This window comes from Bubalus kerabau, chromosome 23 (genome assembly GCF_029407905.1).
Source record: "Bubalus kerabau isolate K-KA32 ecotype Philippines breed swamp buffalo chromosome 23, PCC_UOA_SB_1v2, whole genome shotgun sequence".
Lineage (NCBI taxonomy): Eukaryota > Metazoa > Chordata > Mammalia > Artiodactyla > Bovidae > Bubalus > Bubalus kerabau.
Window position 1 is genome coordinate 20,750,748 of NC_073646.1, and position 22,561 is coordinate 20,773,308.

The window sequence follows — 22,561 nt, forward strand, 5'->3', positions numbered from 1 at the left end:
CTGAGCCTCTTGATGGAGTTGAAGTAGACAGCACAGTTACTATTATCCCCGTGCCATTCTGCAGATGGAGAAACCAAAGGTCCAGCGCTCCTTTTAGCATGCCACATTGTTATGTTAGTTTTATGCAGCCCAAATACCCCTCCATCAGCCAACACAAGTCACCCCAGAATCCAGCTGTGCAAGCCCCTGAGTCCATTAGGTTGTTAGAAAAGAGGGAACTGAGCCTGAGGGGCATCCAGTGTTCACGAGGCCTTTCTATTCCAACAGTCTCGGCCACTGAGAGTTTCCCAGCTAACTGTAAGTAGAGCCAGCTGTTTTTTGAGATATTGCCACATTATCTTGGTGCTTCCCAGAAAAGAAAACTCTTCTGAATAAAAGATTAAAGACCCAAAAGAGAAAAGCAAGTTGCTGAACCATCATTATGTTGCTAAGTGTGTGCTTAGTTGTGTCTGACTCTTTGCGACCCCATGGACTGTAGCCTACCAGGCTCCTCAGTCCATGGAATTTTCCAGGCAAGAGTACTGGAGTGGGTTGCCATTTCCTTCTCCAGCGAATCTTCCAGACCCAGGGATTGAATCCGGGTGTCCCACAGTGCAGACAGACGCTTTACTGTCTGAGCCACCAGGGAAGCCCCTTTACCACTGAGCCACCTGGAAAGTCCCTGAACCATCATTAAACTATTTAATGTTTTCATGAGAACACCCACTCCAATGTTAAGCTCCAACTCCATCTGGAGATTCCCACTGGCTGTGATTTAGGCAAATTTTTTTTTTTTTTTCAAATAACAAGAAACCTAAATGAAGTTGCCAGGCGGCGCTAGTGATATGGGTTTGATCCCTGGGTTGGGAAGTGGAGTGCAACCCATTCCTGTATTCTTGCCTGGAGTATCCCACAGACAGAGGAGCCTGTCACAAAGAGTCACAAGGGGTGACAAGGGGTCAGAGTCGGGAACGGCTGAAGCAACTTAGCACACAGAAAGCAAAAAGGGAGGAATTAGAAGGAATTCCTGCAAAAAGGGAGGAATTAGGAGGAACAAGTATCTAATGGAACCCAAGAGCAGGAAGTGAGGTCAGTTCTTCAAGAGCCAAGGTTTACCTCCCCTCCTCAAAATATTTACTGTCTACCAGTTGAAATCCAACCAGTCCATTCTAAAGGAGATCGGTCCTGGGTGTTCTTTGGAAGGAATGATGCTAAAGCTGAAACTCTAGTACTTTGGCCACCTCATGTGAAGAGTTGACTCATTGGAAAAGACTCTGATGCTGGGAGGGATTGGGGTCAGGAGGAGAAGGGGACAACAGAGGATGAGATGGCTGGATGGCATCACCGACTCGATGGACACAAGTTTGAGTGAACTCCGGGAGCTGGTGATGGACAGGGAGGCCTGGCGTCCTGCAGTTCATGGAGTCGCAAAGAGTCAGACACGACTGAGCGACTGAACTGAACTGAGTCCCTGCTCTCATGTAATTTATAGTCTCACAGGTGAAAGATGCCAATTTTAAAAAATCAAACTAATGAATGTATTATTCTAAATTAAGTACTTTCAAAGAAAGGAGCACAGTTCTGTGATAGTTTACGTAACACAAGAAACCTGGAATAGAGTGGGATGGTGGGGAAGACTTCGCAGAAGAAGTGAAGTGTGAGCGGAAGAGCCAAGGATGAGTGACTGGGGGCAAGGAGAGGAAGAGAATGTTCAGAGCAAAGCCAGCCCATGAAAAAGCCTGTGACTAAAGGAAATGCGCAGCATGCCAGGGCCTGAAGGGGAAGGGCAGCTGTGGAACACAGACATGGTGAAGGTGGTGGAGCGGGAAAGCTGGGGAGGCCGGTGGACAGAGGCCAGAGCCTGTGAGCCTCAAATGCCATTGTATGATCTTAATCTTTATTCTAGAAATAAAGGGAAGACTTTGAACAGTTTTAATCAAGAGGCAGAAGAGGGGGTGTGACGTTGGGTCTGTGGGGTTTTTTGGCAGCAACTTATGGCTTGTGGGATGTTAGTTCCCTGACCAGGGATTGAACCCAGACATGGCAGTGAGTGCACAGTATCCTAACTGCTAGTTCACCAGAGACTGCCCTGGATTTCTGTTTTTAAAAAATCACTCTGACTTCAGTGAGAAGAGATTAGATGGGAGAACTGAGGGGATATAGGGAGGCCAGTTAGGATCCTACTGCAGTCATCTATGGCAGAGGTGACAGCGGCCTAGATGTGAGAAATGTCAGTGGAGACAGAAGTGGTGAGATTTGAGAGGGGTAAAATTTACAAGATTAGGAACTTCCCTGGCAGTCCAGTGGTTAGGACTCTGGCTTCCACTGCAGGGGGCACAGGTTCGATCTCTGGCGGCAGAAGTAAGATCCCACATGTGGCACAGCATGGCCCAAAAAAAAAAGCAAGATTAGATGATAGAGAGGATATGCAGAATGAGGTTATCAAGAATAATTCATTTCTGACTCATATAAGTAGATGAATGGTGGTTCTTTTCTTTAAGTTAGGGAACAAAGACCAGAGGCTAGTGTGTAGGAAATTTGAATTCAGTCTTGGACATGCTGAGTTTAAGTTGCTCCAGGTGGAAATATCCAGTGTAACTGAACACACAGGTCTGGAGTCAGAGTGAGAGGTCTGGGCTTTTGACGTACAATGGGGAGTCACTGATGTACAGATGACAGTTGAAGTCAAGGACAAGGGTGTTTGCCTAGGAAAAGAGGAGAAAGTGAGAGGAGACCTGTGTGCATGAATTAGCCTTGAGGAACACCAACTTAAAATGCTCAGGTAGAGCAGGTGAGCCGGAAAAAGAGACTAGGAAGGAGCAGAGAGAGGAGGAAGCCGGGAGAGAAAGGCCCCAGGGAAACCAAGGCCGGGAATGACCCTGCCCTCAACTTGGCTCTGAAGACGGTCTTTCCCTGCTTCTGAATGTACATGGTGGCCTCACAGCTCTTCATTCTGAACTCCCAGAGGGAGGGTCTGATTGATCTGTCAGGCCCACGTCTACCACTGACCCCATAAGCTGCGAGCAGTAGCTGCAGGGACCCACCCTCTGAGTGCAGAGGCAGTTGTCAGAGGAAAAACTCGGTCTCATCTTAATGTTTTCCCTCTCCACTCCCTCATCCTCTAAATCATTATGGGCACTTGTTGTCTTCTCTGCCTAGTTCACTTGCTGTCCCCTCTGCCAGACTTCACCATGGCCACCTCCTTTTCATCCTTCAAGAAAGCCTAAGCTCAAGCCTCCCCTGGTGGTCCAGTGGTTGACTCCACCTTCCAGTTCAGGGAGTTAGATCCCTGGTTGGTGAGCTAAGGGCCCACATGCCATGGGCCAAAAATTAACAACAAAAAGATCTAAGCTCAAAAGACACCTTCACTGACTACCTTACCTATGCAAAGGAGATTCCCGATTACTCTCTATCCTTCCTTCACAACACGTTCCACAGTTTGTTATTACTATATTTAATTTTTTTAATTCATTTATTTATTTTGGCTGCCCTGGGTCTTCACTGCTGCACAGGCTTTCTCTAGTTTGGGCGAGCGGGGCCTACTCTCTAGTTGCCGTGCAGTGGCTTCTCTTGTTTGGAGCACAGGCTCTCGGGCTCGAGAGCTCAGTAGTTGTGGCTACTGGGCTCTAGAGCACAGGCTCAGTAGTTGTGGTGCAAGGGCTTAGTTGTTCCATGGCATGTGGGAATTTCCTGGACCAGGGGTTGAACCTGTGTCTTCTGCATTGGCAGGCAGATTCTTTACCATTAAGCCACAAGGGAAGCCCCTACTATATTTAATTTTTAACATCAGTCTCTCCTTCTGGCAGGACAAGGACAATGTCTAGCTCCATGATTGTCAGCTGGGGACGACTATGCTCCCTGGAGACATTAGGCCATGCTTAGAGACAGTATTTGGAGAAGGCAGTGGCACCCCACTCCAGTACTCTTGCCTGTAAAATCCCACAGACGGAGGAACCTGGTAGGCTGCAGTCCATGGGGTCGCTAAGAGTCAGACACGACTGAAGCGACTTTGCAGCAGCAGCAGTTGCTGTTGTTACAACCCAAGGGGTAGGGACGCTCCTGGCATCTGATAGGTAGAGCATTCTTCAGTGCACAGGACAACCCCATGACAAAGAATCATCCAAAACGTCAGAAGCCCTGAAGTTGAGAAACCTTTTGTTGCCTTGTTCACCATTGTATCCGCAGCATCAAGCAGGCGTTCAATGAGGACTTACTGAATGAATGAATTAAAGAAGAGTTGAGCTGAATACAGATGCCCTCTAAGGCCATTGTCTACGTGTTGGACTCATCCCTTTCTGGTATTATTTTGCTCTCTAGGAAAATAAGCACTGGATGTTTTTACAATGGCCACACAAATTAGTGATGTCTTCCATGGTCAAGACAGTGCATTTCTGGAAAATCACTGGTAAGCATCTTCTCTGATTTTTCCAAATGAAAGCAACAACAATAACAACATTTTTTTTTCATGAGAGTTGAGGGGGAAATACGTGCCTTTAAGGGAGACTGGGTAAATGATAATTGCATCATCTTACACCTGAGGGCTTCAGTTACCTAACCACCAAAACAATAAAATAAAATGTCTTATGAACTTGGCATCCACATTTTATCAAGATCTACACAAGAAACTCCCCCAGTTACAACACAGAAATAAAAATGCTTCTGCAGGCCCTGACAGTGTGACATCAATGTCTGGCACCAGGGCATTGATCAAATGACTTTGTGTTTTGTAGCATGAGGAGAAGCAATGACAGAGATCCACAGAAGCAGTTGAACCAGAAGAATATCAACAAACTTGGCCAAAAGCTAGACAATGGACTCCTGGTTACGCATGTTAACCAGACACAGGACTTACTGGTAAAAACCATAAGTGCTTCTACTGAGCAGCCGTGCTCACAAATCATAGCTGGGAATGCAGACTGTGTTAAATTGTGGGTATTTCTCTCTTCATGTAGGATCTCAGAACTAGTTAAGAATTCATCTCTAATCTCCTGTCTTTAAAAATTACTAAAGAAGCTCTATGCTATTTGTAGAAACAGTATAGCCTTCTTGGCCATATCATCAAATATTCAGGAGGGTGTGAAGATGCTGTCCTTGTTATCAAAGTTTGAAGACTAAGGAATTTAATTCTAAGATGCTCCTTCCTGAGATTTGTTTTTCTTGTAGGATTTCCTAAAAAATCTAAATCCAAAAATCAGTTTCGGGACGTGCTATTGGAGCGAGAGAGTTATGGCAGGAGAATTAACCTCTAGAATAACCAGTACTGTGGTCTTAGGCTGACTCTCATCATGTTGATGAGCCGTCTTCTCGTGGTGGTGAGTGGATTGCCTAGAACTCACAGCTCACTCTACCATAGAAACAATTGTCATCGGGGGCTGTCAGCGCAAGTCTGGCCCATAACTCTCTACCTATACTAGAGTTTAACAAAAATCTTTTGAAATGATAATCAGTCAAAAACAATACAATTTTAATGCTGGTGGTTAAAAATCAGGAAAATAGTTGTGTTTTACTTTTCTCAAGTATTGGCACTAACAGGAAAGCAAGTTTAATTACAAGGAAATGAGCAAAGGTCAGTAGAGTCTGGAGATTCTGAAGCATTCTCTCAGTGACCTTAGATGTTGATACTATGAGTATCTATTTCACCTAATTTCTTATCAAATACATGACTTCCCAGGTGTACAAGGACCACTCTTACTTATCAGCCACAACCGGGGCCTCATTTACATCACAAATTGCAATGGGAAAGAGAGAATGGATTCCCCCAACAAAGATCGTACTCTGTATGTCAAGCACACCCTTTAGCATGTAATCAGTACGTCTACAGTCAAAATCCATAATGTGTTTAATGGTGCTCAGATGCTCAGTCGTGTCCAACTCTTTGCCACTCCATGGCTCCTCTGTCCATGGCATTTCCCAGGCAAGAATACTGGAGTGGGTTGTCATTCCCTTCTCCAGGGGATCTTCCTGATCCAGGGATTGAACCCGAGTCTCCTGTATTGGCAGGTGGGTTCTTTAAAACTGAGCTGCCAGAGAAGCCTGTATTTAATATTAGCTCTTCAAATATCAACAATACAAAATCCATGTCCTAAAGCATGATGGAACATTTCAAATGCAAGTAAAATAGAAGAAAAAGCTGAATGGGAAGTCTACCTGTTTCTGTTACAAACTAGGGAGGTAGTTGTCCTGAAAGATGAGAAGAGTGACATCTAGTGGTTATATGATGCAGAGCAGCAGCTCCCTAAGTGTGGGGCTGGGACGAAGATTACAGGCGAGACATTAATTAGCAGAGAGAAATAATGAGAAAATTGTCTTTTCAGTCAGTTCTCTCTCGATCCTTCACAAAGACATTCAGAGTTTGGTGGTAAATTTAAAGGCCATATAGTATGGTGATTGTGAGCATGACTGAAGCTATACTGCTTGGGTCTGAATCCCAGCTCCACCTCTTACTAGCTGTATGACTTAGAACAAATTACTTAATTCTCAGTACTTCAGTTTCCTTGTCAGTTAAATGAGGTTATCAATGATGAAACCTATTTCACAGACATAAATAATATATGTGAAGTGCTTGTCACATTAAAGCAGCGCTATTAAGTGTTTGCTTTAATTATTAGTGTTTAACAGTTGCTAATTTCCTTTTGAAACAGAGGGTGAGTAGGCCTCAGGCACAGATGTAGGGCATCCCATGCTATCTAGCTGGAATAGGGCAGCAGCAGTTTATTTTCACTGTCCATTTTTTCGTTACCTCCTGTGTGTGTGTGTGTTGGCCACTCAGTCAAGTTCAAGTCCTTGCAATTCCATGGACTGTAGTCTTCTGTCCACCAAATCTGAGTGGAAACAAGAGTCATTGTTAAGCACTGTTTGGTGAAGAAGGAGATGCATGGCTTGCCCAGCATCACAAAGCTAGTAAGTGGGTGGCCTAGAACTGCACCCCCTTCTTTCCTCTGTCACTTCCTCTGCCCGTTCCTCCTTCAGAATCCTCTATTGGATCTAATTCTGTCTAATGCAGCTCAGTCAGCCACAGCAGATAATTGCATCCCCTTGTCCACCACCTCACCCTCTGCAGCAACAGCCCGACAAAGACAAGCCCGAGCAGGACTCACTCAGGGTTTCAGCAGGTGCACAGGAGACGGGCAAAGCCATCCTTGGGTGTAGACAGGGCTGTGGTGGGCTAAGCAGTGCAGGTCTTTTCCACAGTCATCGGACACTGCAGGGTGGTTTCTCACTGTGGGTCTGAGCCAGCCTCCCCTGACGATGGGATTCCTCACCCCAAGTGATGGCCAACCCTGGCAACATGTAAGGCCCATTGATTCATTCAAACAATGGTGCTTGTGCTGGAAGCTCTCACAGAATCCCTGTCTGCGCCAGGCCTTGCACCTTTCCAGGCTCCTCTCGTGTCACACATACCCTGTGTCCACTGCACACTCCAGTCACCGTGGCCACCCTTCTGTTCTGGGAGAACTCTGACCCAGCCCCAAGTCTGCTTCTGCCTGGAATGTGCATTCCAGGGTCACACAGGGCTGCCTCCTGAACTTCCAGTAGGACCTTCTCTGACCCCCATCTCAGCTAAAGCGACTCTGCATCTCCATCCTAGTCATTTTCTGTCACATTCCCTTGCCCCACTTTCTTAATATAACTGTTCCCTGCTAAAATTATGTACGTTGATTTTGCTTTTCTTTACTGACCCTCTGTCCACACTAGAATGTGAGCTCTAAGAAGACAGGAACATTTCTATCTTGTTCACACTGCAGCCCTAGCACCTCAAAACAGGGCTCAGAACAAGGAAAATGGGCTCCGAGACTTATATCAGCTCTCTCCCACCTTCTGGCCCCCAGAAAGTATCAGCGATGTTGAATGCTTTCTGTCAATGACTTCAGCTCTATCACCAAGGCCACCACCCACATCCTTAGCTTAGCATTATGTAAGCAACACAGGCATCACTCAGCACAAGCAAAGGGACTTGTTCATTTCATGGCCAGACTCCTGTGATGACTAAGAAATTCTTCCGCTAAAATTTCTATCCTCTGCTCTTGGTTCTGGCCTCTGGAATAGACAGGGAAACTTATTCCCTCTTCCATTAGTCAACAAATATTTGTGGAGGATCCCTCAGACTGAGAGGGAGGCAAAACTCATATATCTGAAAAGATACAGAGAATGCAAATAGAGAAATAAACACACCACCGTCACTTGTGTTTGGCAAAGACTCAAAGGCAGGAAGGGAAATAGGTAAACTTTAGAGTGAAAAGAATGAGGAAGCTTCAGGTATGCCCTGACGGAGCAGGCACACAGAAGCCAGAGATGAGCTCACTAGAAGCTGGGTATCTCCTGTGATTGGTTTGGGAGCATGTTTGGCTTTCTCTGGCTGGTCCTAAGCTGAAAAGGGATGAAAATTGGAAAGGTGGCAGCCCCGTCACAGTCCTGACCTCCTGATCCAGTTGCTGGAGAGGTTATGGTTTGGCTCCATGGACTGGTTGCTACAGAGGTTGTGGGTCAGGGTTCTGTAGTCACGCGGCGTCTAGCCACTGTGTGTCCGTGTATTCAGTCTCTCACAAGGCAGGATGCGGGGAGTGACCCCTTGACTCCTCTGGGGACATACTGGGTTTGAGGTGAGGTCTGGACACCAGTATCACTGGGGGCAGGTGGCCCACAGCACAGGCCTCTCTGCACACATCTGTTGCCCCAGCAAGGCGAATTCCTGAACAGACTCTCTTGGGTAGGACCAGTCAGGCTGGCACCCCCGGGGGTCCCCGTGGAGGGACCTAAAACACCCTGAGCTTTGCCTTCTCTTTTCACTGTTTTTTCCTTGACTCTGGCTTCTGTTTCACAGAGGCTGCAGGGGGATGAGACCCAGCCTTCAGTCTGGGAGAATTCAGAAGATTGGCTTTCAGCGCACAGTTTAAAGTCTAAGAAACTCACTTTGGCTGACCTGCTATGCCAGGGCACAGCCGTGCTGTAAGTCGGAAGCCACTCCCCTCCCCCCAAGCCTTTGAGACACGTCCAGCCTCCTGAGCCCAAGAGACCCTTTCATGAGACTTTGCTTCTTCAGGGAGGAAGCCAGCAGTGTGAAGAAGAAAACGCACTTCCCCACCCAGACCGTCCACCAATTTGAAGCCAAGCTTTCTGAGTAAGTATGTTTCTCAGGTCCTCCCAACAAGCCCAGAGCTCAAGAATTACCTGGTTTCAACTCTCTGAAAGTAACTTGGTTCAAACGACAGGCTCTGTTGGGCCTGTGGACAGTTCTCTTCCCACTTCTGGCTCCAATGTCTTCTTTTTTCAAATAAAGAAGGTTGAACTATATCAGTTTTTCTCACCCTCTTAAAACCCACGGCCCCTTTGGATGAAACCTCACTGGCTCATCTGATGTGTAACGATTAAGAGTGACAGATTGATTGGGTTCATACCTATACAGATGTATGTTAAAAATATTCAGGCCCCCCAAATTCCAAACCAGTGTTTGTTTTTTCAATGTGGACCATTTTTAAAGTCTTTATTGAATTTGTTACAATATTACTTCTGTTTTGCATTTTGGGTTTTGGGTCATAAGGCATATGGGATCTTAGTTCCCCTGCCAGAGGTTGAACTTGCACCCCTTGCATAGGAAGGCAAAGTCTTAACCACTGGACCATCAGGAAGTCCCTAAACCAGATTTCTTTAAAAGCTTCTCTTTACTTTTTTCGGCCTCACTTCACAGCCTGTGACATCCTAGTTCCCTGATCAGGAATCGAACCCAGGCCCTCAGCAGCAAAAGAGCAGTGTCCTAATTCCTGGACCACCATGGAATTTCCCCAAACTAGATTTTGTTAGCACCATCCCCTGTGTAGCGATTGCTTGCTTGATTACTGCTTGCCTGAGATTTCTTCAAAGGCTAGAATAATAATCAAGAACCAACAGTTATTCATGTGCCAGGAATTCTGCTAAAGGCTGTACGCATTATCTTATTTAATCTTCATGACTCAAAAAATAGCATTATTCTCAAGACAGTTAATGGAAAATCAATTGCTGAATGACCAATTTGTCAAATTTATCAAAGCATTTTAACTGTAACTTTTATAGCATATTTTATTGAGTTGGAAGTTTAAACAGATTTTAAAGATTTCTGTAGTATTTTTGGTTGATTGGTTTTAATTGTGAATCCAGCATTTTAAGGAATGTTCTATTCAGTTAACTGGTCATTTGGGAAATTGATTTTCAGAGAATTAGTTTCAAGTAAACGAAATTTCAGCAAATTGACTTGAATAAAGTCTTATTATTATCTTCACATTGGAGATGTTGAAACTGTAGAGTTTACCATACGTGTCCAAGTCACACAGCCAGTAAACAACAGAGCTGGGTCTCAAAGACAAGCACATCTCATCATGGAGGCCGCTCTTTGCCTGCACCTACTTGTGTGTCTTATAACTCTGCCCACTGCCTCCCATCCATGAGTTCATGCCCAGAGGCCCATTTCTGGGCCCCCCAAATCCCACCTACCTCAGTGAGGGCAATTCAGTTAAATTCAGATGACTGAGCCCTTCACTTGAGCACCTGTTAGAGGCTGATCTCCAAATAGCCATAGGAATAGTCTGCAATGAGGGAAACTCTAGAAGTTCCCCTGGCCACTTACTATTCAAAAACAAAGTTTTTTGTTCATCAATCCACTGAGAAACTGGCGCTGAGCAGCCTCAGTTGTGCACTTATGATTATGTCCAGGTGACTAGAAGTCTCACCTGAGAAGACACAGATTTGAGAAGAGCAAGAATGTTCTTCCACCTTCCTCATGAGAACCCTCCCTCATCCTGCACAGACTGACCCTCCCTTGAAGCCCACCTCTGGCTCCACCGTTTACAGTGTTTGCTGCAACACTAAGAGACCTTTCCACAATCCCCCCTCATCGTTTGCCCCAGTAAAGAAAGACCTTCAGTTTTTTCTGGGCTAGATTTTGCCTTATATTCTCCCAGTGCCTTAGACACATTAAAAGAAAAAAATTCCCACTGCATTTTCCTTCAGTATGTGAGTGGGCATTGCTCGGTGCTGGAACTGACCTTGGGTGACAAGTCTTCCTGGTGTTTTAACAGAGCTATTGAACTCTATCAACAGAGAATTCAGTGGCTCACAGAAAACAGCAAGAAGGTAATAGATTTCTTTCTTTGCCTCCTTTCCGTCATTGCATCTATATTTGTTAGAACCCTTTCTGTTGCAAGTAATAGACCTCCAGTTTACATTAACCAAAGCTAAAAAAGGACTTTCTAGACCTACAGAAATGAAAAGCCCAAACACAGCTGTATCCTAGGGTTCAAATGACGTCATTCTTTGTCTCTGAGCTCTGCTTTCCTCTGGGTTGGTTTTACCCTCCGTAAGGCTCTCCCCAGCCTTGGGAAGATGGGGTCACCAGCCGCTCTCAGCTTGCATGTCACTGTAGTGGTGGCCCTCCTTTCCCACTGCACCCTCCCAAGTCCTGGGACTCACTCTCTCTGGGCCAATTTAGACCAATCACCATAGCCAACGGGGTGAGATACACTGACTGCTTAGGCCCGGAACTAGTGCTCACTCCTGGGGAAAGACAGGGGTCAGGGTAGTTGGGGAGAATGGGTGGGATCTCCCCAAACATCACAGACTGAGAAAGAGAGACAGATGGTTACACATGGAAAGCCAGAGAGCTGTTACCAGGACAGGAAACATCCTGGGTGAGAACAGCTGAAGCTCCCCTGGACCATTTAAGGTCAGGACTTGAGTGAGATTTACAACAAAGGCTGATCATCCAGACATAACTTTTGAAAGTTTGATTAAATGTTTTCCTCAGACCCAAAGGGAAGAAGGGTGTTCATAAGCAAATTAACCTTCATTTTGCTTTCTTATTTGTTTTAGCCTATGTTCTTCCAATTGCTGCCTTTCTGGCCCACCGTTTGCTTTCACCGTAGGCAATCCTTAGCCACCTTGTGGCTTCCCTGGTCACTCAGATGGTTAAAAATCTGCATGCAATGTGGGAGACCCGGGTTCAATCCCTAGGTCAGGAAGATCCCCTGGAGAAGGAACCAGCAACCCACTCCAATTTTCTTGCCTGGAAAATCCCATGGACAGAGGAGTCTGGCGAACAATGAGGTGGCAAAGAGTCAGACATGACTGAGTAACTACATGATGTGATGATGTGACAGGCAATCCTCAACTCTTTATTTATTTATTTATTTATTTACTTCTAATTTACTTTTGGTTGTGCTGGGTCTTTGTTGCTGTGCGTGGGTTTTCTCTAGCTGCGGCGAATGGGGTCTATTCTTGAGTTGCAGTATGTAGGCCTCTCTTATTGCAGACTTCAGCAGTTGCTGTTGCGGATTTCAGTAGCTGCGGTGCACAGGCTTAATTGCCCCACAGCATGTAAAATCTTCCCAGACCAGGGATTGAACCCATGTCCCCTGCATTGGTAGGCAGATTCCTAACCACTGGACCACCATGGAAGTCCAATCTCAAAGTCTTGTTTTAAAGCCTGAGATAAGTGAGTGCTGAAATTCATGCTCCCCAACACCAACCCCCACCTGTACACAAGCCCAGTAGGTGACAACACAGTGCTAAGGCTAGCTGCCTGAGCCGATTCCAGGGTGTAGTCTACATCTCAGATCCAGAACCCTCTTCTCTCGCTTAAGACAGGTCGACAGATGCACATCTCCAGCTGTAGCACGCCCCCTCTGGTCGGTCGCGGTAACACAGGCAGAGAGGGACGAGAGCCTCACCTACTCCGTAAACATCAGTTCAGGGAACGCAGCTCTCACCCACCTACGCCCATCACACTTGTCCTGGCACTTTCGACAGAGGGGCAGGGATTGCTGGTTGGGTCCTTCTTCCCATTATCCTTTTCCGATGGAGTTATTGAGGAGCCAGGGAATAAGCCCCAATTGGATTCCCCAATTGGGGAGCAATCACTTGTAAATCAACTCATGAGTCTTCTGGGTGCTTCCGCACCTGATGTGATGCATAGTCCATCACTGGACCCAGTTCTGGACTCTGCTGTCAGCAAAACCACACTTCCCTGGGTGTCTGTTTCCATGTCTGCAGAGGATAAAAGCAGAGGTTATAAACCAGTGGCTTGCAGGCAAATCTGGCCCTACAACTTGTTTTTCTTGGCCTCAATAGTTTTAAATATTTTTTAAATTAGTTGTCAGGATTTTAAAATCCTGCTATTTCACTACCTTCAGTCTTCTCTTGAAAAAATTTAGGGCTATCTGGCATCACTGGGTTCCAGTTCCCTCTCATGTACTCTTCCAGTTTTTTCTCTGGGATAAATTTCTAGAATTTCAATGGCTAGGTTTAAGGGAATGCATCTGTCAATTATTAAAGCTCTAAAGTCAGCTTTCTCAAATTTTTAAAGGATAGAACTGGCCCCAAATTTGAACTTCTTCTGGCCCCTAAAAATTGGCAATGTCCTGGGAAGCTTCATCTGTTTTTAGATGAACAAATATTGTTTGAGTGATTACAGCATATCAGACACTTTTTCCAGGACTGGGGATTCAAACATGACTAGTACAAAGCTCTGGAGAAGGCAATGGCACCCCACTCCAGTACTCTTGCCTGGAAAATCCCATGGACGGAGGAGCCTGGTAGGCTGCAGTCCATGGGGTCGCTAAGGGTCGGACACAACTGAGCGACTTCACTTTCACTTTTCACTTTCATGCATTGGAGAAGGAAATGGCAACCCACTCCAGTGTTCTTGCCTGGAGAATCCCAGGGACGGGGGAGCCTGGTGGGCTGCTGTCTATGGGGTCGCACAGAGTTGGACACGGCTGAAGTAACTTAGCAGCAGCAGCAGTACAAAGCTCCCACTTTCATGGAATTTATAGTCCGGGGGAGAGGACAAATCACGTACAAAGTTAGTTTGTGATGGTGCTATAAAGAAAAATAAAGCAGGATGAGGGATGAGAGGGTGAGATAGAAGCAGGGGATGTTTAAATAATAGGATAGTCCAAGAGGAAACATTTGAACAGACACCTAAAGGGAGTGAAGGAGTGATGTTGAGATCAAGGCAGAATGTTCCAAGCAAAGGAAACAGCTAATCCTAAGGCCCTGAGACAGGAACACACTTGACCTGTTCCAGAAGCAGCAAGCAGCCCATGCAGCTCTTGACTTTGTCTCAAGAGCCCAGAGTGAGCATTTGGAGAGCGGATGGGGTTAGGGGCAGGCACAGATCAGGAAGACCTTGCTGAGTTCAGATTTTATTCCAAAGGTGAGACTTTTAAGCAGAGGAGTGACATGATCTGAATTCAGTTTCAAAAAGATCACTTTGGATGCTTCATAAATTGACCGTAGACAACAAAATCTAGGAGGAAATGTTGGTGGCTTAGATCCAAGGGTCAGGTAGGGGGATGGGATGAGAACTGACGGATTCAGGGTATGGTTTGGAGGCAGAACCGGCAGGACTTGCTGATGGATTGGCTAAGTTTAGGGCCAGAGTGCCTGCTGCTGCTGCTACTGCTAAGTCACTTCAGTCGTGTCCGACTCTGTGGGACCCCATAGATGGCCTTCTACCAGGCTCCCCCATCCCTGGGGTTCTCCAGGCAAGAACACTGGAGTGGGTTGCCATTTCTTTCTCCAATGCATGAAAGTGAAAAGTAAAAGTGAAGTCACTCAGTCATGTCCGACTCTTAGCGACCCCATGGACTGCAGGCCACCAGGCTCCTCCGTCCATGGGATTTTCCAGGCAAGAGTACTGGAGTGGGGTGCCATTGCCTAGGTGAATGTTAAATGCCATTTACTGAGGTGGGGAAAACTAAGTATGGAACAGGTTTAAGGAGGAACAATAACTTAGATATCCAATAAAGCAAGATTTAAGGCAAGCATCCAGAGGAACCTACTGCCCTAGAGAGCTATCAGTTTTATATGAATGACAATTCCAATTCACAATGCAGCTATAACAGGAAGAACAGTTACGAGGTGAATCAAACAGCATTGACATGTAGCTAGAAATAGCTGTTAGAAACATAATTAGAAATTCACAGAAATACCGCTGCAGCTAGAGAACTTAACACATCTGCTTTTGATTGGTAGAATAGGCAGAAAATAAATAAGGATATAAGGAAATGAAATAAGATAAGCTGATGTAATTAGATGTCAAACTATCTTACAAAGGCTGCTTTTCTACAGTCTCCAAACTTTCTTTAATGAACACAAATTACTTTATAAAAGTGGACAGTAAGTATTAAGGGGAAAAAATTTTAAATAAGTTGTCACAAATAGAAGCAGATAATGCCCACAACTAAAACCAAGACACCCAGTTTTGCACTCTCCTCTACAAAATGGGTCTTCCTTTTGTGGCCTCTTGTTGAGGCTGGGGTGTGCTTGAATTTCTGCTTCAACAAGCTGCCCAGTGAAAGGTCTGCAGAAGCACAGAGCTGTGCTGGTTGTTCTGCACGCCCTCTCTGATTTTAGGCATTTGGCCTCATCAAGGGGGCCAGAGTCGGCATTCTCATTGACGTGGCAGCTGTCAGCAATGACCCTCAGAAAGAGGAGTTCCAAAATGACCTCATGGTAAGTCTCTCTGGCACAAAGAAGTACCTGGAACCACCACCTCCTCCCCACCCTCTATCCCTGCTTCCTCCCCACCCTCCCTTGTGAGCTTGCTAATGGCTTTGTTGATAGCAAGCGCAAAATGGAGTGTTTTACAAAGAGCAGTTCACACTTAATTAGCACCTACAGTTAAAAAAATATGTTAAGTTCTGGGAAACCCAGCCTCAGAGTCATTCGCAGTTGCCGTGTGAGCCTCTAGTATTCACACTGTGGCAGTCCCTACCAACTCAACTGTCTCAAGAACCCGTGCTCCCTGGAAAGAGGTGGTGGAGATGAAAATCAGTTGGACCGACTCCAGCACAGGCTTCTAGCCTTTTCCTGATGAGGAGCGATCCTGGTTGCTTTGGTCGTAACTGAGAAGCTAAGAGCTCGAGGGCCAAATCCCAGGCACCTCCACCACTTCTGGGCTGTGTGACTCTGTCATCTCATCTGTGAAACAGGAATGATGACTCTCGCCACCTCACAGGGTCGCCAGAGGACAAAAGGAGCCCATGCAAATGAAGTGCTCAGTACAAGAGGCTGCTGCTGCTAAGTCACTTCAGTCGTGTCCGACTCTGTGTGACCACGTAGACGGCAGCCCACAGTCTCCCCTGTCCCTGTGATTCTCCAGGCAAGAACACTGGAGTGGGTTGCCATTTCCATCTCCAATGCATGAAAGTGAAAAGTGAAAGTGAATTCGATCAGTCGTGTCCGACTCTTAGCGACCCCATGGACTGCAGCCCACCAGGCTCCTCCGTCCATGGGATTTTCCAGGCAAGAGTACTGGAGCGGGGTGCCATTGCTGGCATCGACAAAAGCCCCTGTAGTCTCTGAGAAGTGATGTGGAGGGTCTGTTTTCTTAGAGGAACCTCTAAGCTTTGAATGAGACCTGAGCAGCAGTAGCTGGTCCCAGAATCCTACAAAGGGATCAAGATGGGCCAGTTTCCAAATTTGTCCCCGTTCCTGGTCTCACCATGTGTCAGGGAACCGGTGTCAGTGCAGACTGCCCTTCACAACATCCCCAGGGCCCAGTTTCCAGAGATACCCCTGGTGGGCTGGTTCAGTATTAACCAATGCAGAGCGCATGTTCGCGGTAACAGGTGATGTTTCCAGGTGGCCAGTGATAGCTTACAGTGAACGGTGTTAGATTTGTGATCTCCGAAGGAGAAATTTTCTCTTTGGGACCAAAGACTCAGCTTCAGTCACTCAGAGCTTTGTTTTATTACAGTGAAAATGGGAGAGAGAAAGCTCTGACATAGACATCAGAAGGGGACAGAGAGTGCCCCGCTGGTTTGGGTGGGGCTTTATATACTTTTTCAATTGGTTACCAACAATAGATCAAAAGAGTATCTCAAGGTTGTAAAAGTCTTACCAGGCCCACTCCCACAACATATATCTTAAGATAGCAGGATTAGTCAGAAAGTTTTTGTTAAGAAGGAGAAACATGCCCTTAAGCAAGATACATTGTTGTTATATAATCATTAGTACAGAGCTTAAGGAAAAACATACCCTTGAGCAAGATGTGTTGTTTTGGTGTGCAATCATTAGCTCTGGGCTTAAAGAAAGTTAGTCTTAGGCGAAATAGATTGTTGTCATAACAATGCAAAGTTTAAGGGGAGAAAAGTCTTATGTGACTAAGATGAGAGAATGTAGAAAAAAAAGTTTGTCCCTTTCTCCTCCTCGAGGACCCTGGTCTCCTTATCAATGTACCTAAGAATAAGCTCTCTTACCGGGAAGGAGAGGGACAAGTTATCTTACTGTTGGATACTCACCAGGCTGAGCCTGAGAACACCCAATAGGCTGGCCCCGCACCCATCACTCCACCCCCAACTCACACGACCAGGACAGCAACCACTGCCCCCTACCTCTGTGCTCCTCCCTGCATGCCACGTGTAAATGCCACGGTCAGGGTTCAGCCATTGCACATGCTGAAGTGGGTGCTCATCCCACCCACACCCATGACCCAAGTGTGTGGCAGTTGCTCCAGAAGAGATCTTAGGTCTGCAGTCAGTGGGAGTGAAAGCCAATCTCCGGGACTGGCTGACCACCCAGGCCCCACCCCGACCAGGCACAGCCATGGACAGGCTGGGATGGGCAGCTGGAGCGCTCCACCTAGACCCCTGTGACCCCAGGGGCAGCAAGCAAATGTCGACTTGGGGCCGCTAAGCTGAGTCTTAAGCGACCCTGTTTCAGCACAGTTCACATCTCAGCCCAGAGGGCCCAACCACAGCATGAGAGGTGAAGGCAGGCTCCGTAAGACTCTGGGAGCCACTGATGTCCTCTTGCCCGCCAGAACCTCATTGACGAGCAGCTGAGCCACAAAGAGAAGCTGTACATCCTGTCCTTTGGTGCCACCACCAGCGCCCTCTGGCCCAACCCGACAGAAGTCAGCACCTCCAGGTGAGTGAGTGCCCGGCCTTGCCTGGGTGTTTACCTGGTCATCCTCCTCCCTAAAAGTGTTAGTGTCTTTATCAGATGATTAATGCACAAAATAAGTGAGACAGTTCTCAAAAACAGAAACACAGGGAGCCAATAACTTTTGGAAAAGTCATCACCCCACGAGCACCACAAAATGAAAAGACAAGATGCCATTTCTACCCAGAAATCTAACAAAGATCGTTTTATTATTATGAAAATGATTTTCAGAAATTACAACAGTATAAAAGGATAAAAAATAGCAGATGAGTCTCCCTCTCACCCTAGTTCCCCCTCCCTCACCTCCCAATAATAGTTTCTTCAATCTACTTCCACAGTCTTTGCACATACATGCATCTGTGTGTTTATCCTCTTCTACTTAAACATAATCAAGAGAACATTGCACTTTTTTTCATCTTGGCTTTGCACCTAATTTTCTCTCAGTATGCAGAGATCAGCCTTTTTCTTTTTAATAGCTACCTATAATTCCACTGTTTAGTGCTTCTCTGGTGGCTCAGTGGCAAAGAATCCACCTGCCAATGCAGGAGACTTGGGCTCAATCCCTGGGTTGGCAAGATCCCCTGGAGAAGGAAATAGCAACCCACTCCAGCATTCTTGCCTAGGAAATCCCCATGGACAGAGTGGTCTGGTGGGCTACAGTCCGTGGGGTCTCAAAGAATCAGACTCAACTTAACAACTAAGATGTAACTAAACAACTAAGAATTTCTACTAACTTATGCCTGAAAGTAGACATCTCTTTTCCAGGAAGGGAATAGCCTTGATTATCCACCATGCTTGGCTCTTCACATGTACTCTCTTACTCAATATTTATAGCCAACACATGGAATAGGATTACTATCCCAATTTTGCTGATGAGGAAACTACGACTCGGGTTAGGGAACGTTTCTGAAATGGTAGTCAGGTTTGGATTCCAAAGCACAGAGCAGATCCCAGGGAAAGCCACATGCTTGGGTTTCTGGAATGGAGGTTCCCTTGTCCAGCACTGGCCATAGAGGGGCGCCCTTCTGGGTAGAGAAGTGCCTGTTCAGGCAGCATAGGCTTTGAATCCCAGCTCTGACAGTTACTGGGGGATCCTGACTCATCCTTTAACTCTCTCATTAGCAGAATAAGGTGAAGATACCTGCTTCTCACAGAGTTGTTGGCATGGGAAGTGCTTGGCATGGGGAAGGTACTCAGCAGATAAGACTGTTTGTTTGTTTTATTTTTTAACGATTTCAACCTCAAAGCTCCAGGATGTCAGACCTGGAAGTCACCTTGAGACCATCTAGCCAAGAGTTCCTCAACTGCAATTATTCCTGGATTTCCCTTGTGATTTTTGTCATATCCCTGCCACTTGTACTATTATTTACTCTGTGCAACTTGTAGTATTATTGATTTTAAAAAGAACCCAATATTTATTCTGAATGAAACTATCAATGCCATAACTGAGAAGCCTGTATCACTTGCCATAATTAGAAAGTTGCTATAAAAATAAATAGAATGAACGCAGACAAAACAGTAAGATTAAATTCCAGCTTGAAACCTATTGACTAGAGGTGGCACCAGGCCTGGGATTTGTTCTCTTTGTTAAAAAGGCAAATTCAACCATTATAATAATGAAAGAGACTTACTGGCAATGAGCTGAGGGGGGTTTTTGGGGGGTAGGTGTCAGAATGAAAGAGAAAGGGGGAGACCAGAGCTCTCTCACCAGTGCCACGTGAGACAGTGAACCAGGAGAGCTCTGAATTGAGTCCTTCCTCTATTCCTAGTAGTGTGTATTCCAACCCATGTGGGATGTAGCCACACAGCTGTAGTGTCTTCTCTTCAAGACTCTTTGGGTTGGGGATTAACCCCATGTTTCAGGCTGAGATCTGCCTCCAGAAGAGTTGGAGGGGAAAGGAGCTAGGTCCCAGACCCCACATAACAGAGTCACTGGAAATTCAGGCCCTTGAGTCACACCTGGATTGAAGTCTCAGTGTTTCCAGTTGCTTACAGTATCCCCTTGGGCAAGTCCTAACTCTGAGTCTCAGTTTCCTCATCTATAAAATGGGAATAAGGTATCCCTATCAAAGAATTAGTTAGGCTCACACCAGCCTGTGTTTGTCCTGGGCCTGGTCCCTAGTATGAGTACTGTTATTAGGTTTTATCATTTTGCCTAGTCTCCAGGAACTCAAGCTTTGGGTGCAAAAGCTGAAGCCGGACAGAGGCAGCAATCTGCTACAAGCCCTGAAGAAAGTCTTTGTTCTGAAGGGGCTGAATTCTCTGGTGACCATCATGGGAAGCTGGTAGGTCTCCTTTTCTAAGCTGATAACAGACCCAGGAAGGGATTGGAGAACCAAACCAATGTTAGAGAAAAGACCATCAAGCATGACTCTTCGTGTACTCTTGAGAGAGGGCTGTGTTTCCAGGCCATTCATCTACAGATTTTTATGGCAGGGGGCCAGACAGGCCAGGCCTGAGGCCCACTATGCCCTGCATCTTAACACAGGTGACCTGGGACACAGGTGATTGATTAGATTTGGTAGAGGTTCTTTGGGAATTACCATCTTGCTGGAGTGCCCCCTTCTCTTCTTCCTTCTTCTTCCCAGCCCAGATCAGCCTTCTGAAATCCTGTCCGATTACATCCAACAGTCTACCATGGGAAGGGACCTCATTACCCACATCATCACCTACAAATGCAATGATCAGGTGCCACCTGTAAGTACCCAAGAATCTTCAAGGCTTCCCTTGGATTGGTGATAGTGAGCTGGGCCAGCCTTTGAGGCCCCCAAGTTATGGATTAGAATACAACTCTCCTTGTATCTAGTTCTCCCATTGGTCAGCCCAGTTGGGAGGCTCAGGCAAGGAAAAAGCTTGTAAGACTAACGGCATTGCCCTAGGGAGGGCTGACTCTGTCTCCATCCCCACAGGCTGTTCTGAAGAACCTTGTAGAAGCTTTTGGGGGCTACTATCACTGCTACAGCCCAGAGACAGAGGTAAGCTCTTGGTCCAACACACTGCCCCCTCCTCCTATCCCTGCCTGCTTCCAAGGTTGTGCCTGGGGAATCTGGGCCAGAATGATTCTTTGTGTGTACTGGCTTCCCTTCTCCCCTACTCAGTGGGTTTACTCAAGTAAAATCAGATTAAAAAGAGTATGAGGGAAGAACAGAAAGAACAAAAAGTCACAAGAGATTCTTTTGTCAGGGTGTATGATGAGTTGATTGGGCTACCCAGGTCACTCAGTGGTGAAGAATTTGTCTGCAAATGCAGGAGACATGGGTTCAATCCCTGGGTCAGCAAGATCCACTGGAGAAGGAAATGACAACCCACTCCAGTACTCTTGCCTGGAGAATCCCATGGACAGAGGAGCCTGGCAGGCTACAGTCCATGGGGTCGCAAAGAGTTGGACACGTCTGAGCAACTGAGCATGCACACGATGAGCTGGTTGCATGCTGACAGAATTCTGAATTCCTACCCAGTTGCCATCAACATGGGCCCCACCCCACCTCTGCTCCCACCAAAGCTCTGAGTCTGAAGCAGCTGCTTCAGTTCTCTCTCCTAGATAGACCCCATTTACTGCAAGAGACACACAGCAATCAATTCTGAATGAGCAAGTTAATTCTGTACCAATCCATCCATTAGTCCTTGTTGCAGTTAATAATAACATCACACACTCTGTGCCTGTAATGGAGATGACAGCAAATGTGTGTTGTAGATCCATATGGCAGATTGAGAATCCAGCTGTCTGTTGAGCTACAGGCTGTGCCTTGCCTGCTAACTACCAATTGCCAAGAGTAAATGAATATTTGCATCTCACAAGTATGTTCTAGTGTTACAAAGTGTAGGTCAGGCAACATTTTCCTTGGGCAAAACCCCTTGTAACCTCACTGGCCAGACTCTGTAGGAGTGACATACTCCAAGGCTAGGAAGATACTATGGGTGAGTGAATGAAACTGGCTGGTTTAAGAAATATTTTCTCTTAAAAACCTGTGAGCCTCTTGGCTTAGTTGTTGTTTTTCCACTCTTGGTGGAGGTGTGGGTAAAACAAATTTCATTGTTTTCTTTATTATGAGCAAAACAACAGTGCAAAGATGACAAAAAATTACAACTGATTCTAATGAGAACAGAGAGTGGTAAGGAGTGTAATGAACAAAACAGCACTTGCCCCAGTGAATGAGACGCCTCTGCTCAGCCCTAGCCCGTTATCTATTTGTTCTGCAGGAGTGACCCCCAGTGTTACCAGTCTTCTGATTTTCCAACAAGAGCCAGAAATCTGGCTTTGTGTGTGTGTGTGTTTGATTTCCTTTCATTTGTAAACAATTGAGGGACTTCTCTGGTGGTCCAGTGGCTAAGACTCCATGCTCCCAATGCAGGGGGCCTGAGTTTGATCTCTGGTCAGGGAGCTACATCTGACATGCCACAACTAAGACCCAGAGCAGCCAGATAAATAAATAAATTTTTAAACATTGAGAAAATTCTCATAAATAAAGTGAACAACAGTGGCACTTTTTATACTCACAATGTTGTGCAACCACCACCTTTATTTAGCTCCAAAACACTTCCATCTCCCCAAAAGGAAACTCTGTACCCTTAAAACAATTACTCCCTATTCCGCCTCCCCTGCAATCCCAGCTCATTATCAATGTGCTTTCCGTCTCTTCGGATTTACCCATTGTGGATATTTCGT

At 46.1% G+C, this 22,561-nt stretch overlaps 1 protein-coding gene across 1 annotated transcript in view; it reads left to right on the forward strand.

The window, feature by feature from the left end:
• Positions 1–4,322: 4,322 nt before the first annotated feature.
• The window catches only part of VWA3A (von Willebrand factor A domain containing 3A), a 51,614-nt gene continuing 33,375 nt past the window's right edge, over positions 4,323–22,561 (forward strand). Inside the window, exons 1-10 of the mRNA XM_055562168.1 lie at positions 4,323–4,384; positions 4,710–4,833; positions 8,801–8,925; positions 9,020–9,097; positions 11,028–11,082; positions 15,364–15,462; positions 17,774–17,880; positions 20,055–20,180; positions 20,484–20,592; positions 20,805–20,870. Of these exons, the coding sequence (XP_055418143.1) occupies positions 4,323–4,384; positions 4,710–4,833; positions 8,801–8,925; positions 9,020–9,097; positions 11,028–11,082; positions 15,364–15,462; positions 17,774–17,880; positions 20,055–20,180; positions 20,484–20,592; positions 20,805–20,870 (951 nt within the window). The remainder of the gene's footprint in view (positions 4,385–4,709; positions 4,834–8,800; positions 8,926–9,019; positions 9,098–11,027; positions 11,083–15,363; positions 15,463–17,773; positions 17,881–20,054; positions 20,181–20,483; positions 20,593–20,804; positions 20,871–22,561) is intronic.